Genomic DNA, 18,585 nt, shown 5'->3' on the forward strand with positions numbered 1-18,585 from the left:
ACCCTAGACGGTTGAGGTCACCTCGAAGCCATACTCCATTGTGGTGAAGCTTCGTGGTGTTGTTGGGAGCCTCCAAGTGTTGTGGAGATAGCCCCAATATTGTTTGTAAAGGTCCGGTTGCCGCCTTCAAAGGCTCCAATAGTGGAATCACGGCATCTCGCATTGTGTGAGGGCGTGAGGAGATTACGGTGGCCCTAGTGGCTTCTTGGGGAGCATTGTGCCTCCACACCGCTCTAACGGAGACGTACTTCCCTTTAAAAGGAAGGAACTTCGGTAACACATCCTCGTCTCCACTGGCTCCACTCTTGGTTATCTTGTCCCTTCTTTTGCAAGCTTACTTGAGTTATATCCATTGCTTGCTTGTGTGCTTATTGTCTTTGCATCATATAGGTTGTCCACGTAGTTGCACATCTAGACAACCTATTTCATTACAAGGTTTAAATTGTTAAAGAAAAGTCTAAAAATTGTTAGTTGCCTATTCACCCCCCCTCTAGTCAACCATATCGATCCTTTCACATATGTCATTATTTCCAGACACACAAGGGTCTGCGTCAAGGAGATCCGATGTCGCTGATTCTGTTCAACATAGCCGTTGACATGTTGACAATCCTAATAGGAAGGGCCAAGGATGATGGTCAGGTAGGTGGCCGCGCCCCGCATTTAGTTGACGGGGGAGTGTCTATCCTACAATATGATGATGATACTATCATCTTTATGGAGCATGATTTGGCTAAAGCTAGAAACATGAAGCTAGTTTTATGCTTGTTCGAACAATTGTCGGGGTTGAAGATTAACTTCCACAAAAGTGAATTGTTCTACTTTGGAAGAGCTAAAGAAGAACAACAAGCTTACAAAGAATTGTTCGGGTGCGAATTGGGATCTCTACCCTTCACGTTTTTGGGTATACCAATCCACCGTCGCAAGCTTTCTAACAAAGAGTGGAAGAGCATTGAATATCGATTTGAGAATAAACTGAGTTACTGGAAGGACAAGCTTATGTCATACGGAGGACGATTGATCTTGAATAATTCGGTTCTCACAAGTATGCCTATGTTTTTATTGTCTTTTTTCGGAGTACCAGTTGGAGTATGAAAAAGATTTCTATCGATCACGCATCTTCTGGCAGAGCGATGAATTAAAAAGAAAACACAGACTTGCTAAGTGGGATATCATTTGTAGGCCGAAAGACCAAGGGGGTCTAGGCATTGAAAATTTAGAGGTGAAGAACAGATGTCTTCTCAGCAAGTGGCTGTAATAAGTTATCTGTAGAGACGGGTGCCACTTGGGCACAAATTCTTCATAATAAGTACCTCCAGTCCAAAACTTTGTCCCAGGTGACGGTAAGACCGACTGATTCGCCTTTTTGGAAGGGACTCATGCGAGTGAAATCAACCTTTTTCAATAGGACAAAATTTGTAGTTGGAAATTGTACTTCCACAAGATTATGGGAGGATACATGGCTAGGGGAGACACCCCTTGCGATCCAATATCCTTCTCTCTATAATATTGTTTAGTGAAGAGAGGCTTACGTTGCAACAGTACTACAGTCAAATCCTATTAATATTCAATTTAGGAGGACGCTAGTGGGAAACCGTTGGGAAGCTTGGCTCCATCTTTTGAGAAGATTGATGGATGTCCAACTTTCTCAACAGCTAGATCAGCAATGCTAGAAACTAGCTAAGAATGCGGAGTTTTCGGTTAAATCCATGTATTTGGATATTATCAAAGCTAGAGTTATTCCTAGATCGAAACACGTTTGGAAAGTCAAAGTGCCTTTAAAAATCAAAGTGTTTATGTGGTTTGTCCACAAACAGGCCATCTTTGTTGGGGAACGTAGTAATAATTCAAAACTTTCCTACGTCTCACCAGGACCAATCTAGGAGATACTAGCAACGAGAGAGAGAGAGAGGGAGAGGGAGAGGGAGGGAGTGCGTCTTCATACCCTTGAAGATCGCTAAGCGGAAGTGTTACAAGAACGTGGTTGATCGAGTCGTACTCGCGGTGATTCAAATTGCGGAAGATCCGATCTAGCGCCAAACGGACGTCTCCTCCGCGTTCAACACACGTACAGCCTGGGGACGTCTCCTCCTTCTTGATCCAGCAAGGGGAGAGGAGAAGTTGAGGGAGAGCTCCGGCAGCACGACGACATGGTGGTGGAGCTTGTGGTTCTCCTGTAGGGCTTCGCCAAGCACTACGGAGGAGGGAGGGGCTGCACCAGGGAAGGGTGCTCGCTACCCTCCCACCCACCCTCTATTTATAGGGTGAAGGCGAGAGGGGGTCGGCCCCTCTAGATCCCATCTAGAGGGGGGCGGCGGCCAGAGGAAACCCTAGATGGGTTTGGGCACCCCCCCCACCCCTAGGAAACTTGCCCCCCAAGCCGGGAGGGGCTGCTTCCCTAGGGGAGGCGCCCCCACCTCTCCATGTTACGTGAGATGGGGTGGGAGGGGCGCACGGCCCCTTAGTGGGCTGGTGTGCCCCCTCCCCTTGGCCCATAAGGCCCCCCAACACTTGTCGGGGCCTCCGAAACTCCTTTCGGTCACACTGGTCATCACCCGGTACCCTAGGAACAATTCTGGACTCCAATATAATACCCTTTGTCCAATATACCGATCTTCACCTGCGGACCATTTCGGAACTCCTCGTGATGTCCGGGATATCATCTGGGACTCCGAACAACCTTCGATAACCCCATACAATTTCCCATAACAACTCTAGCGTCACCGAACCTTAAGTGTGTAGACCCTACGGGTTCGGGAACCATGCAGACATGACCGAGACGTTCTCCAGCTAATAACCAACAGCGGGATCTGGATACCCATGTTGGCTCCTACATGTTCCACAATGATCTCATCGGATGAACCACGATGTCGGCTCATATACAATTCCCTTTGTCCATCAGTATGTTACTTGCCCGAGATTCGATCGTCGGTATCCCTTGTTCAATATCGTTACCGGCAAGTCTCTTTACTCGTCCCGTAACGCATGATCTCGTGGCTAACTCATTATTCACATTGAGCTCATTATGATGATGCATTATCGAGTGGGCCCAGAGATACCTCTCCGTCATCGGAGTGACAAATCCCAGTCTCGATTCGTGCCAACCCAACAGGCACTTTCGGAGATACCTGTAGTGCACCTTTATAGCCACCCAGTTACGTTGTGACGTTTGGTACACCCAAAGCACTCCTACGGTATCCGGGAGTTGCATAATCTCATGGTCTAAGGAAATGATACTTGACATTAGAAAAGCTCTTAGCAAACGAACTACACGATCTTGTGCTATGCTTAGGATTGGGTCTTTTCCATCACATCATTCTCCTAATGATGTGATCCTATTATCAATGACATCCAATGTCCATGGTCAGGAAACCATAACCATCTATTGATCAACGAGCTAGTCAACTAAAGGCTCACTAGGGACATGTTGTGGTCTATGTATTCACACATGTATTACGGTTTCCAGTTAATACAATTATAGCATGAACAATAGACAATTATCGTGAACAAGGAAAGATAATAATAACCATTTTTATTATTGCCTCTAGGGCATATTTCCAATAGTCTCCCACTTGCACTAGAGTCAATAATCTAGTTCACATCACTATGTGATTGTAATGAATCCAACACCCATGGGGTTTGATCCTCGCTTGTGAGAGAGGTTATTAGTCAACGGGTCTGAACCCTTCAGATCCGTGTGTGCTTTACAAATCTCTATGTCATCTTGTAGATGCAACTACCACGCACTATTTGGAACTATTCCAAATAACTGTTCTACCATATGAATCCGGTTTACTACTCAGAGTCATCCAGATTAGTGTCAAAGTTTGCATCGACGTAACCATTTATGACCAACTCTTTTACCACCTCCATAATCAAGAAAATTCCTTAGTCCACTAAGGATAACTTTGAGCATTGTCTAGTGATCCATTCCTGGATCACTCTTGTACCCCTTGACTGACTCATGGCAAGGCACACTTCAGGTGCGGTACACAACACAGCATACTGTAGAGCATAGGGGACGACCTTCATCCTTTCTCTCTCCTCTGCCATGGTCAGGTCTTGAGTCTTACTCAATACTCACACCTTATAACAGAGCCAAGAACTCCTTCTTTGTCGATCTATTTTGAACTCCTTCAAAATCTTGTCACGGTACGTATTCATTTGAAAGTACTATCAAGCGATTTTGATCTATCCTTATAGATCTTGATGCTCAATGTTCAAGTAGCTTAATCTAGGTTTTCCATTGAAAAACACTTTTCAAATAACCCTATATGCTTTCTAGAAATTCTACATCATTTCCGATCAACAATATGTCAACAACATATACTCATCAGAAATTCTATAGTGCTCCCACTCACTTCTTTGGAAATACAAGTTTCTCATAAACTTTGTACAAACCCAAAATCTTTGATCATCTCATCAAAGCGTATATTCCAACTCCGAGAGGCTTACTCCAGTCCTTAGAAGGATTGCTGGAGCTTTGCATACTTGTTAGCATCTTTTAGGATTGACAAAACCTTCTGGTTGTATCACATACAACCTTTCCTCAAGAAAATCATCGAGGAAACATTGTTTTGACATCCTATCTGCAAGATTTCATAAATAATGCAGTAACTACTAATATAATTCCAACAGACTCTTAGCATCTCTACGAGTGAGAAAGTCTCATCGTAGTCAACTCTTTGAACTTGTCGGAAAACATCTCAGCGACAAGTCAAGCTTTCTTAATGGTGACACTTACCATCATTGTCCGTCTTCCTTTTAAAATCCATCCGTACCCAACAGCCTTACGACCATCAAGTAGTTCTTCCGAAGTCTACACTTTGTTTTCATACATGGATCCTCTCTTAGATTTTATGGCCTCGAGCCATTTGTTGGAATCCGGGCCCACCATCGCTTCTCCATAGCTCGTAGGTTCATTGTTGTCTAGCAACATGACCTCCAAGACAGGATTACCATACCACTCTGAAGCAAAACACGTCCTTGTCGACCTACGAGGTTTGGTAGTGACTTGATCCGAAGTTTCATGATCACTATCATCAGGTTCCACTTCAACTGGTGTAGGTGCCACAGGAACAACTTCCTGTGCCCTGCTACACACTAGTTGAAGTGATGGTTCAATAACCTCATCAAGTCTCCACCATGCTCCCACTCAATTCTTTTAAGAGAAACTTTTCATCGAGAAAGGACCCGTTTCTAAAAACAATCACTTTTGCTTCCAGATCTGAGATAGGAGGTATACCCAACTATTTTGGGTGTCCTATGAAGATGCATTTATCCGTTTTGGGTTCGAGCTTATCAGGATGAAACTTTTTCACATCAGCGTCGCAGCCCCAAACTTTTAAGAAACGACAACTTAGGTTTCCCTAAACCATAGCTCATATGGTGTCATCTCAACAGAATTACGTGGTGCCCTATTTAAAGTGAATGCGGTTGTCTCTAATGCATAACCCATAAACGATAGTGGTAATTTGATAAGAGACATCATGGTATGCACCATATCCAATAAGGTGCAGCTATGATGTTCGGACACACCATCACACTATGGTGTTCCAAGCGGTATTAGTTGTGAAACAATTTCCACAATGTCTTAATTTTGTACCAAACTCGTAAGTCAGATATTCATCTCTATGATCATATCATAGACATTTTATGCTCTTGTCACGACGATCTTCAACTTCACTCTGAAATTACTTGAACCTTTCAATAATTCAAACTTGTGTTTCATCAAGTAAATATACTTAGTATCTACTCAAATCATCTGTGAAGTAAGAACATAACGATGTCCACTGCTTGCCTCAGCACTCATTGGACTGCACACATCAAAATGTATTACTTCCAACAAGTTGCTTTCTTGTTCCATCTCACTGAAAATGAGGCCTTTCACTCATCTTGCCCATGTGGTATGATTTGCATGTCTCAAGTGATTCAAAATCAAGTGAGTCCAAACGATCCATCTGCATGGAGTTTCTTCATGCGTTTATACCAATATGACTCAAATGACAGTGCCACAAGTAGGTGGTACTATATCATTACTATCTTATATCTTTTGGCATGAACATGTGTATCACTACAATCGAGATTCAATAAACCATTCATTTTAGGTGCAAGACCATTGAAGGTATCATTCAAATAAACAGAGTAACCATTATTCTCCTTAAATGAATAATCTATTGCGATAGACATAATCCAATCATGTCTATGCTCAGCGCAAACACCAAATAACAATTATTTAGGTTTAACACCAATCCCGATGGTAGAGGGAGCGTGCGATGTTTGATCACATTAACCTTGGAAACACTTCCAACACATATAGTCACCTTGCTTTTAGCTAGTCTCCGTTTATTACGTAGCCCTTTTATTTCGAGTTACTAACACTTAGCAACCGAACCGGTATCTAATACCCTGGTGCTACTAGGAGTACTAGTAAAGTACACATTAATATAATGTATATCCAATATACTTCTGTCGACCTTGCCAGCCTTCTCATCTATCAAGTATCTAGGGTAGTTCTGCTTCAATGACCGTTCCCCTCGTTAAAGAAGCATTTAGTCTCGGGTTTGGGTTCAACCATGGGTTTCTTCACTAGAGCAGCAACTAATTTGTCGTTTCATGAAGTATCCATTCTTGCCCTTACCCTTCTTGAAACTAGTGGTTTTACTAACCATCAACAATTGATGCTCCTACTTGATTTCTACTTCAGCGATTGAGCTTTTTTCCCTTTGTAGGCTAAGAAACTCGTCGGAGGTCTCATACCTCTTGACGTGGGCACAAACCTGAAATCCCAATTTCAGCCCTTGGAACATCTCACATGTTCTGCGACGTTTCAAAAAACGTCTTCGGCGCGTCAATTCTAAACCGTTTAGCATTACACAATGAACTATCATGTAGTCATCAAAACGTGTATGTCAGATGTTCGCAACATCCACAGACGACGTTCGAGGTTCAGCACACCTAGTGTTGCATTAAGGACATAAGCCTTCTGCGCAGCAATGAGGACAATCCTCAGTTCACGGACCCAGTCCGAATAATTGCTACTATCAACTTTCAACTAATTTTTTTAGGAACATATCTAAAACAGTAGAACTAAAGCGTAAGCTATGACATAATTTGCAAAGACCTTTTGACTATGTTCATGATAATTAAGTTCATCTAATCAAATTATTTAATGAACTCCCCCTTAGATAGACATCCATCTAGTCATCTAAGTGATACATGATCCAGATCAACTAGGCCGTGTCCGATCATCACATGAGACGGACTAGTCATCAACGGTGAACATCTCCATGTTGATCGCATCTACCATACGACTCATGTTCGACCTTTCGGTCTCTCGTGTTCCAAGGCCATGTCTGTACATGCTAGGCTCGTCAAGTCAACCTAAGTGTTTCGCGTGTGTAAATCTAGCTTACATCCGTTGTATGCGAACGTTAGAATCTATCACACCCGATCATCACGTGGTGCTTCGAAACAACGAACCTTCGCAATGGTGCATAGTTAGGGGGAACACTTTCTTGAAATTTTAGTGAGGGATCATCTTATTTATGCTACCGTCGTTCTAAGCAAATAAGATGTAAACATGACAAACATCACATGCAAATCATAAAGTGACATGATATGGCCAATATCATCTTGCGCCTTCGATCTCCATCTTCGAGGCACGGCATGATCACCTTCGTCACCGGCATGACACCATGATCTCCATCATCATGTTCTCCATCATCGTGTCTTCATGAAGTTGTCTCGCCAACTATTACTTCTACTACTATGGCTAACGGTTAGCAATAAAGTAAAGTAATTACATGGCGTTTTCATTGACACGCAGGTCATACAATAAATTAAGACAACTCCTATGGCTCCTACTGGTTGTCATACTCATCGACATGCAAGTCGTGATTCCTATTACAAGAACATGATCAATCTCATACATCACATATATCATTCATCACATCCTTTTGGCCATATCACATCACATAGCATACCCTGCAAAAACAAGTTAGACGTCCTCTAATTGTTGTTGCATGTTTTATGTGGCTGCTATGGGTTTCTAGCAAGAACGTTTCTTACCTACGTAAAAGCCACAACGGTGATATGCCAATTGCTATTTACCCTTCATAAGGACCCTCTTCATCAAATCGGATCCGACTAAAATGGGAGAGACAGACACCCACTAGCCACCTTATGCAACTAGCGCATGTCAGTCGGTGGAACCTGTCTCACGTAAGTGTACGTGTAAGGTCAGTCCGGGCCGCTTCATCCCACAATGCCGCCGAATCAAGATAAGACTAGTAACGGTAAGCAAATTGAACAAATCATCGCCCACAACTACTTTGTGTTCTACTCGTGCATACAATCTACGCATAGACCTAGCTCTGATACTACTGTTGGGGTACGTAGTAATAATTCAAAATTTTCCTACGTCTCACCAAGATCAGTCTAGGAGATACTAGTAACGAGAGAGAGAGAGAAAGAGAGAGAGAGAGGGAGTGCGTCTTCATACCCTTAAAGATCGCTAAGCAGAAGCGTTACAAGAACGCGGTTGATGGAGTCGTACTCGCGGCGATTCAAATCGCGGAAGATCTGATCTAGCGCCAAATGGACGGCGCCTCCGTGTTCAACACACGTATAGCCCGGGGACGTCTCCTCTTCTTGATCCAGCAAGGGGAGAGGAGAGGTTGAGGAAGAGCTTCGGCAGCACGACGACATGATGGTGGAGCTTGTGGTTCTCCTGTAGGGCTTCGCCAAGCACTATAGAGGAGGAGGAGGTGTTGGAGGAGGGAGGGGCTGCGCCAGGGAAGGGTGCTCGCTGCCCTCCCACCCTCCCTCTATTTATAGGGTGAAGGGGAGAGGGGGCGGCCCCTCTAGATCCCATCTAGAGGGGGGTGCGGCCAGGGGAAACACTAGATTGGTTTGGGCGCCCCCACCCCTAGGAAACTTGCCCCCCAAGCCGGGAGGGGTTGTTGCCCTAGGGAAGGTGCCCCCACCTCTCCAGGTTACGTGAGATGGGGTGGGAGGGGCGCACAACCACTTAGTGGGCTGGTGTGCCCCCTTCCCTTGGCCCATAAGGCCCCCCCAACACTTGCCGGGGCCTCCAAAACTCCTTTCGGTCACACTGGTCATCACCCGGTACCCCCGAAACAATTCCCGACTCCAATACCCTTCGCCCAATATACCGATCTTCACCTCCGGACCATTTCAGAACTCCTTGTGACATCCGAGATCTCATCCGGGACTCCGAACAACCTTCGGTAACCACATACAATTTCACATAACAACTCTAGCGTCACCGAACCTTAAGTGTGTAGACCCTACGGGTTCGGGAACAATGCAGACATGACCGAGACGTTCTCTGACCAATAACCAACAGCGTGATCTGGATACCCATGTTGGCTCAATTTTTTTTCAAAAGTAGTACGTTTTTTATAGCAATTTCGGAAACTAGCAGTGTCGATACGTTATTTGCAAAACTAGCGGCCCGTCGGTCAACGGTTGGCCGAAGTGGACCTTTTCGGCCTGCGGAAGCCCGAAGACACATCTTCGGTTAAGCCAGGCCGAAGCGTGCGCGAACTGGGCCGAAGACGGGCCTCTTCGGCCAGCCAGAGACCGAAGATGGGCCTCTTCGGACAGCCAGCGACCGAAGAGGTCTTCGGCTTACCAGTGGCCGAAGAGTAGCGGATAAGGCCCGAGCGGCATCTTCTTTCTCCTCTCGTTGTTCTTCCTCTGTCTCTCTCGTTCCTCTCTGTACATCGCCCCCCTCGCTGATCTCTTCGTTTCTCCACCTATTTTCGAATCCAAAGCACAGAAACGGTAGATCGTAGCCATCTCCATCGGCCTACGGTCATTTTTTCCCAATGGGATAGCTATTTGTGCGTACAAGTGAGGTGGAGTCATGATGGGGTGAGGAGGAGAGGCCATGGTGGGCTGAGGAGGAGGAGGCGGTTTGGCTGGTGAGGAGGAGGTGCAGCTTCGTGCCGCCGAGGGGGTGGCGTTGGTGGTGTCTGTTGGTGCAAGTTCTTCATGAGGTGGCCACACGCGTCGAAGGTATAATCACACGTCACATTTTATTAGTGTTAATTGGTTTGTGTTGGCATTTTAGCGGATAGTTAGTGTAGCCGGTAACAAATTTTTCATTGCGATTAATTAGAAGGTGGCAATGTCTGACAGGTGAAAATGTCTGTATCAGTAAATCTGACTGTTTACTATGGCCCTGGTAATGTTCGATATAATGAGTTGGGGGTTGATCTTAGCGAGTTTAAAAATGGCGTCATGACACTTTTAGACCCGGACAGAGTGGACATTAGACAGTTGAAGCACTAGTTGACTACTAGTTTTGGGTTGGATTCTGAAGTATGTTCTGTCAGTATTCATGCATTGTGGACCAAATCCTGTAAAAATGTCAAGTGGGAGTTGATGCCGATAGATAGGAGCCAGCATTGGTTGACCCTATTAAGTCGTTGCCGAGACTGAAGAATCCACCCATATGTCCTAGTGCAGCCAGTGGCGAAGGAGGAGAATACCGTACAACTCCATGTGGGGTATGAACCCGGCCAGGGTAGTCGAGTTGCTAACGAGATTCATTTATCCGGGTCACAGCCACCGGATGTGGATCCTAGCCAAACTGAGAAGGATTCAGACTACATGCTGGACAATGTTTGTGGTCATGATACTGGGCAGAATATTCAGTCGATAATATTAGCCGGTTCTGGTGTTGCTGATGGAGATGAGGAAGGCGATGAAATGCAGAGGGTGATGGAGGAAGAGAACGATGATGGATATGCAGAGGATCTGGATTCTAAAAATTCTGAGGATGAAGTGGAGGTACCGATTCCTTCTGCATGGAATCAGGACATATCCACCGGCCTTACTGTGAATGTGGCCATGAGACTCCATGGCAATATAATCTGAACCAAGTCCAGATAGGGGCTATGTTTGATACAAAGAAAAAATTGAAGTATGCAGTGATAAAGTAGGCTATGTCTACTCAGAGGGTTTTCCGGACAGACAGATCAAACCCAACAAACTATACTGTGAAGTGTGTTGAAACAGGTTGTCCTGCGAAGGTGCACGGGCACGTGCCGAAGTATAACATCCACTGGGTTGTCACGAATGTGGTCCCACATAATTGTGTGAGGAAAAACTTGTTGGTTCGTCATCCAAACCTGACTTCAACTCTCATTGCGCAACTCATGTATACTGAGATAGTGGAGAAAAAAGATATGGAAGCAAAACACATCCAGACAGCAGTGAAGGTCAGATGGAATTATGACATTCGTTATGGGAAGGCTTGGAGGCTAAGCAGAAGGCTATGGAGGAAAGGTTTGGGACGTTCTTTGACTCATATGATAATGTTGTCCGTCTCCTGGATGTACTGAAGGAGAGGAATCCCGGCACTTATGTTAACGTACAACATACAAGGTTGCTGAGTATACCAGGTTTCAAGGTGTTGAAACGAGTATTCTTCTCTTTTGCTATGTGCATTGAAGCTTTCCGGCATTGTCCTCCTGTGATGTTTGTGGATGGTACATTCCTGACTGGTCAGTACAAAGGGCAAATCCTGACTGCCATTGGCGTGGATGGAAACAATCAAATCATTCCACTTGCCATGGCATTTGTGGAGGGTGAGAACTTTCTGAGCTGGGTGTGGTTCTTTCGGCAAGTGAAAATTGCCATCGTGAAGGATCGACCAAACGTGTGTGTCATTCATGATAGGCATGCTGGTATATTGAAGGCTGTGAAGACACTAAGGAATCCAACAGTAGACGAACCAACACCTTGGAAGGATTTGCAGAGCCGGTGGTGCATGCGCCATCTTGGGGCTAACTTTTTCTCACAGTTTAAGAACAAGCGGTTGATGAACTTGTTTAAAAAATTGTGCAAGCAGAACCAGGAGCGTAAATACCAATTTATTTGGTCAAAACTTGATGAGTTTACTAAGAAGCAGGTCCGTGCCAGGAAGAAAATGGAAAAGGACCAACAACAATTAGCAACACTCATGGTGGAGCTAGAGGAGCCAGTTGGTCTCTGTGACTTGCCAGCAATTGACCCTCCTAATACTAAGAGAAAGAAGGGGAGGGCAATAAAGGATTTTTCAGAGTGGATAGAGAAAGAGCCTCCCGTGAATTGGTCTTTGTTGCATGACACCCATGGAGCTAGGTATGGCCACATGACAACCAACCTTGCAGAGGTGTATAACTTTGTACTCAGAGGGAATAGAGCATTGCCACTCACAGCTATTGTGGAGGCTGTATTCCATGGCACTTTGAGATATTTCAGAGACCGACACGAGTTAGCAAAGAAGCATATTATAGATAATCAGAACACACCTTACTGTAGCCGTGTCATGGAGTATATGGCAGAGAAGATAGAGAAAGCAAAGAAGCACACTGTGAGACTCGTAGGTAATCAGGAAAGGAGGTATGAGGTTCAGCTACCTACCAATGGTTTTGGTTCTGCGAATGAGGTGAAGACGCATGAGGTAAAAATTGGAACGGAATTTTATCCAACGTGTGAGTGTACATGCAACAAACCAAAGTTGTTGCACCTGCCTTGCTCACATATGTTGGCTGCCTGTGGCCAGATTGAGTTGGCTGCCGTCTCCTTTGTGTCGCCATACTACTTAAAAGAGGTTGTACTAAACACATGGACCGGTGAGATGACAGGGTTTAGAGTCTTTGGCAATTTCAACAAGGTTAACGACGGTGAGAGAGTATACATCCCGGATCCAGAACTTCGGCGAACAAGCAGGGGTCGACGTAAGGCCCGTCGAATCCGAAATTATATGGACCAATCTGAAGCTGGTGGAGCAACTAGACAATGTTTGCTATGCGCGGCTTATGGGCATAGGATGAAATATTGTCCTGACCTGAACAAAGATGGTGCTTCCACATCGACGAGTGCTTCCACATCGACGGCTGCAACAACAGGAGCAAGAGGCGGACGTGGTCGTGGCAGTCGAGGCCGAAGGGGAGGACGAGGAAGGAATAACTCAGAAGCTATATAATGTGGGGAAGAATGTTTTAATTTGTAATATCGTCTGGACTATGTTTTATTTTGCAATGTCTGAACTATGTATTAATTTGTAATGTCAGCTGGACTATATTTTACTTTGTATGTCCGAACTATGTATTAATTTGTAATGTCGACTGAACTATGTTTTACTTTGTATGTCTGAACTATGTATTAATTTGCAATGTCTGGACTATGTTTTGATTGCAGATATCATCTTCGTCCTCGCTCTCCTCAGTCCATAAAAATGGATGCTTTTCTAAAGTCCTTCTAAAAGTTTCACTCTTCGGCTCCACTACCTTCTTCCACCTTTCATTCAACCTAAGAAGTTCTTTATGTACCTCCGCATAAGTCCTTTCAGGCCACCCAGCCCTACGTAATTGGTGAGCCAACTCATTCATTATGGTGTCACTACCGGTGAGTTCTTCCCATGGAACTATCCTATTGTCCATCCTGAAATCGGTAGCTAGCCTCAGAAGAGTGCTGCTCATCTCAGGGTGAAAACTACGATCAAAAGGATAATGGGACATCTCGACTACACTGGACTGCTTATTCACCTCCGGGTCAAGGGGGTTTTATAGGTAGAGAGGAGAGAAAATGGCGGGAAAGAACGACTGGGGTATGGAGGGAAAGAGTTGGCAGGAACATATGGCGGGAAAGGGTTGGCGGGAAACGGGTGGCGGGAACATATGGCGGGAAAGGGTTGGCGGGAAACGGGTGGCGTGAACATATGGCGGGAAAGGGTTGGCGGGAACATATGGAGGGGAAAGAGTTGGCGGGAAAATATTTACGGAAAGGGCTGTGCAATTTTTTTTCATTGCAAAATGGTTACACAACATTCGTAAGTCATAATAAAAAACCCTTTTCGGCCTACAGTAAGCAGAAGAGCGCGACCATGCAACTTCGGTCACCTGTTCACGCAAAAAGGTGGGGCCCGGGGACTCTTCGGCCTACGGTTGACCAAAGAGTGCTCTTCGGCCTATGGGAAGCTGAAGAGTCCTTTTCGGCCTAGTTGGGGCACACTTCGGCCAACGGGAGGCAGAAGTGCCCTCTTCGGTCAACGGCTGGCCGAAGAGCCACTCTTCGACCAATGGGAGGCCGACGGGGTGCTAATTTTGCAAATAACTTGTTAGCACTGCTAATTTCCAAAATTGCTGTAAAAACCATGCTAGTTTTGAAAAAAAATCTGTTGGCTCCCACACGTTCCACAATGATCTCATCGGACGAACCACAATATTGGGGATTCAATCAATCCCGTATATAATTCCCTTTGTCCATCGGTATGTTACTTGCCCGAGATTCGATCGTCGGTATCCCTTGTTCAATCTCGTTACCGGCAAGTCTCTTTACTCATTCCTTGACGCATGATCCCGTGGCTAACTCATTAGTTACATTGAGCTCATTATGATGATGCATTACCGAGTGGGCCCAGAGATACCTCTCCGTCATACGGAGTGACAAATCCCAGTCTCGATTCGTGTCAACCCAACAGGCACTTTCGGAGATACCTGTAGTGCACCTTTATAGCCACTCAGTTATGTTGTGACGTTTGGTATACCCAAAGCATTCCTACGGTATCCGGGAGTTGCACAATCTCATGGTCTAAGGAAATGATACTTGACATTAGAAAAGCTCTTAGCAAACAAACTACACGATCTTGTGCTATGCTTAGGATTGAGTCTTATCCATCACATCATTCTCCTAAAGATGTGATCCCGTTATCAATGACATCCAATGTCCATGGTCAGGAAACCATAACCATCTATTGATCAACGAGCTAGTCAACTAAAGGCTCACTAGGGACATGTTGTGGTCTATGTATTCACACATGTATTACGGTTTCCAGTTAATACAGTTATAGCATGAACAATAGACAATTATCATGAACAAGGAAATATAATAATAACCATTTTTATTATTGCCTCTAGGGCATATTTCCAACAATCTTAACTAGAGACAATTTGGCGAAGCGAAACTGGGCGGGTTCTAAAAGATGTAGTTTTTGTGATAGTGATGAATCAATCAGACACATCTTTCTTGATTGCCCTTTGGCAAATATTTTGTGGAGGTCGGTCCACATAGCTTTTAATATAACTCCTCCGAATTTCATCAACACGTTATTTGGGACGTGGCTAGATGGGATTGACGTAGTAACAGCGACACATATCCGTGTAGGAGTATGTGCTTTACTATGGGCAATTTGGAACTGCAGAAACGATTTGGTTTTTAACAGAACAACAAATATTCATTTCTTGCAGGTTGTCTTCAGGGCCACTACGCTCATCCGTATGTGGTCCCTACTCACTCTAACGGAGGCCAGGAAGCATTTGGTTACTGGATCTATCCGGTGGGAGACGGTAGCACGGGCTATATTCAACCGATTTGGATGGCGGTCGTGTAATAAGATAGGTGTTTAGTTTTCTATCTGTTTGTTGCCAGCCGGTTGTGGCTGTCCTGTGTTTGCTTTCGTGCTCTTTGTTGAGCACATGTTCCTTTGTTTGAGACTACGAGACTTTTGTTGGACCTTTTGCTTATCAATAATATGGTTGTATGCATCTTTCTGATGCAGAGGCTGGGGCAAACCCTCTTTTCGAAAAAAATGCATGTGAATTACTAATGTTCGAGCCAAATGAAATTGTAGTGCTACATAATTAATCATAGTCAGGGAGGCAACTACTAGGCGGCTTGCAGTGGTCCTAATTGCGAGAACTTTTGGAACATAGTAGCGAAAAATGAACTTTGAACATTAGAAATTTATTAGATGCTAGTATTTTCTTAGCTTTATTACTGGTCGCTTCCAACAATTAGCTCTGAACATTAGTAACTAGCAGGATTGTGGACACTCTCGATTCCACAATTTTATCAGAGCCAAGTCACTGGTCACATATTATTTACACTAGAGTGCTATTTGAATCACTTATAACATCGAAACCATCAAGTCAAACTAGAATGCTAACAACAGAAACAAAGGGAGCACAATGGCCGATGTGATTGAGGTGGTGCCGGAGCGAAGGGAGCGTGTAACCAGACAAGGGGACGAGGTGGAAATTGAACATATATAGGGACAACCTTTTAACATGGTGACTCTTTTTGAAATGTTCAGCAGGGAGATTTGGTCAAAACTCCAACCAACCGGTGCCACTAATTGAGTGTTAACTTGTTGAGTGGGGCGCAAGGTTTTGATTTATGGTGGAACTAATTGTATTCTTTTGGGAAAAAGTCACCAGACCATTACTCAAAGACTAGCATTACATTATATGTAGGTTTTGAGGATATCGGACGGTCTTCCACCTCCACTCATGGGGCGCTGACGGCACCACTCCACTATCGAAGCAAACCTAGATTTGTTGCCTGCGGCTGGGAAGTCATCGAGACTATGGTTCAGCCGGACTAGCGCGAGAAGTCAACCTGAAGTGGTGCAGTCATCGTTGAAGCAGGGTATAAGCCTGATAACAAAAACCCTAGACATTGTCGGCGTCGCCTCGTTGGTAGCATCAAGGTAAACCAAATCCTCTAAGACAACCCTCAGTCCTCACAGCCCCCTCAAGGCCTCAACCTCACCACTCAAGGTGCCAGACCATGGAGATTTAATTCCGACAGCCGATGCCATCACAATCCAAACACCGCCGGGGGAGACACAAACCTAGCCTAGAGCAAAACAAGGTCCCGTCGTTTCCATCCCTCCCCCTGCTAGAGTATCCGACAAAGGTGAGGAAACCCTAGTAACACTGTGGTGGTCGGGGCGTCCTTTTCTGTCTCCTCTCTCTAACCTATCTTTGCTTTCACCCAACCAAATCAGATTTGATCGGCAGAGCCAAAAAAAATCATCATGGTAGAGCCGATTGTTGACTTTTCAATGGCGGATAGATAGGTTGGATATTGACAATGCGTGAAAAGAGGGGTTTAGAAAAACCGAAGTACTCACACGACAATGCATGGATGAGATGTGGACTATGTCCATCTTAAACGGTGCTGATTTGCTAAAAGATGCCATCCAACGATGATTTGATCCATCGTCCAGATTTCACTTGGATATCTGTCGTCCCTATAGCACTGCTCTTAGAGAAAACTGGATAAAAAAATCGAGAATCAAATCAAAAAGATTGAAAGACAAATATCTGCCGAATATGTTCTACTCCCTCCGTTCCATATTAGTTGTTGTTGAAATGGATGTATGTAGATATATTTTAGTGCTAGATACATTCGTTTAAGCGACAACTAATATGAAACGGAGAGAGTAATCGGTATATTTCTTTCTTCCGTTATCACGCACGGGGCTTTTTCCACTAAACCAAAATGGCGTTCAATCGGCAATTTACATGGAGAGCTGGAGGAGCACGTCTCCAACGGCCGCCGGCGGTAGCACGCCGAGGTCCGTGATCAGAAGCTCCAGGTACTTCGACTGGGTGTAGTCCCTCGCCGGCGCCTCGACGTCCACGCCGGCCGGCACTGGCACGTCGCCGAAGTCCACGGCTCGGCCACCGCGCTGCTCGATGTCTTTCTGTCCCAGCGGATACAGCCTTGCGAACTTGTAGCTCTCTGCTGCCACATAGACAGGCTTGCCCATGGCGCGAGCCACCAGGGCGACCTGGTACGTGCCAACGGCGCCGACCACGCCGCCCGTCTCGGTGACCAAGTCAGCGCCTACCAGCACCACGTCGACCTGGGCCATTGAGTAGGCCACCGCCGAGTCGAGCAGGACCGTCGCCGGTACCCCGGCCGCTGCGAGCTCCCCGGCCAGCCTCAGCCCCGCGCCGTCCGGCCTACCCTCTGCAAGACGAAATCAAATTAGGCTCCAAACATTATTGGCAATATCACGAAGGTTTGATTATTGCGCGAGTTAATAATGCATGCATAGGTGCGTACCGGTGCATAGGACCAGGAGGCGCTTGCCGCTGGTGCCGGCCAGCCGGAGAGCGTCGAGCACGGGCGGCGAGTAGCCGTGCACCAGCACGGTGCAGCCGTCCAGCAAGAAGTCCTGGCAGAGCGTCGCGATGGCCCCGCGCGCGCCTCGGCAGATGTCCCCGAATCTGATGGCACGGCTGACCAGGCGGCGTTTGAGGGCGGGGAACTGGGCTGGCTGATCATCGGCGACGGCGCCGCCGCGACGCATGTACCGGACGAACATGTCGCAGGCCGCCGAGAGCGCGCCGTACGGCTCGCTATCTAGACACTGCAAGTTTTCATCCATCAACGTGTCGTCGATCAGGCATAAAAACTCGTCTACATACGGTCCGCGTGTGCAAAAATTTATTAGAAACTCGATCAGTACATAGAGATCAAGAGCTCTAGAGCTGACCTTGAGTTCCTCCGCGGCCGCCTTGACCTCGGCTAGGAGCCCCGCCATGGTGTCGGCCTTGCTGGACCGGACGGCGTCGGCGAGCGCCATGACCGCCGCCACGGCCTCGTCGGCCCCGTCTTTCTTCCACCGGTCCAAGCATCCGGCGATTCGTGGCGTCTCTGTCTCGGCCATTGTCGACGCGGCGGAGGTAGAAGCAGTAACACGATCTTGCAGCGAAGCAGCGGTTATTGTTGCAGCTAAAGGATTCAGGGAGAGGAGCCATGATTGGGTTTGGAGGA

At 46.0% G+C, this 18,585-nt stretch overlaps 1 protein-coding gene across 1 annotated transcript; it reads right to left on the minus strand.

Moving 5' to 3' along the window:
- Window positions 1-17,320: 17,320 nt before the first annotated feature.
- Window positions 17,321-18,567, minus strand: LOC123116668 (translation initiation factor eIF-2B subunit alpha-like). Its single transcript, XM_044537601.1, has 3 exons — window positions 18,305-18,567; window positions 17,872-18,178; window positions 17,321-17,775 (listed from the first exon to the last, which is right to left on the minus strand). The coding sequence occupies exons 1-3, from the start codon at window positions 18,476-18,478 to the stop codon at window positions 17,321-17,323; spliced, it is 936 nt and encodes a 311-aa protein (XP_044393536.1). The 5' UTR covers window positions 18,479-18,567.
- Between the last annotated feature and the right edge of the window lie 18 nt (window positions 18,568-18,585).

This window comes from Triticum aestivum, chromosome 5B (genome assembly GCF_018294505.1).
Source record: "Triticum aestivum cultivar Chinese Spring chromosome 5B, IWGSC CS RefSeq v2.1, whole genome shotgun sequence".
In the NCBI taxonomy this organism is placed as follows: domain Eukaryota; kingdom Viridiplantae; phylum Streptophyta; class Magnoliopsida; order Poales; family Poaceae; genus Triticum; species Triticum aestivum.

What these genes read in the sequence shown, in the direction of transcription:
- LOC123116668 (XM_044537601.1), bottom strand. Translation starts at nt 18,478, where the DNA reads ATGGCCGAGACAGAGACGCCACGAATCGCCGGATGCTTGGACCGGTGG. An exon ending in CGGCCGCGGAGGAACTCAAG is followed by an intron (nt 18,179 to 18,304) that starts GTCAGCTCTAGA and finishes GAAAACTTGCAG; the next exon opens with TGTCTAGATAGCGAGCCGTA. An exon ending in CCTCCTGGTCCTATGCACCG is followed by an intron (nt 17,776 to 17,871) that starts GTACGCACCTAT and finishes TTCGTCTTGCAG; the next exon opens with AGGGTAGGCCGGACGGCGCG.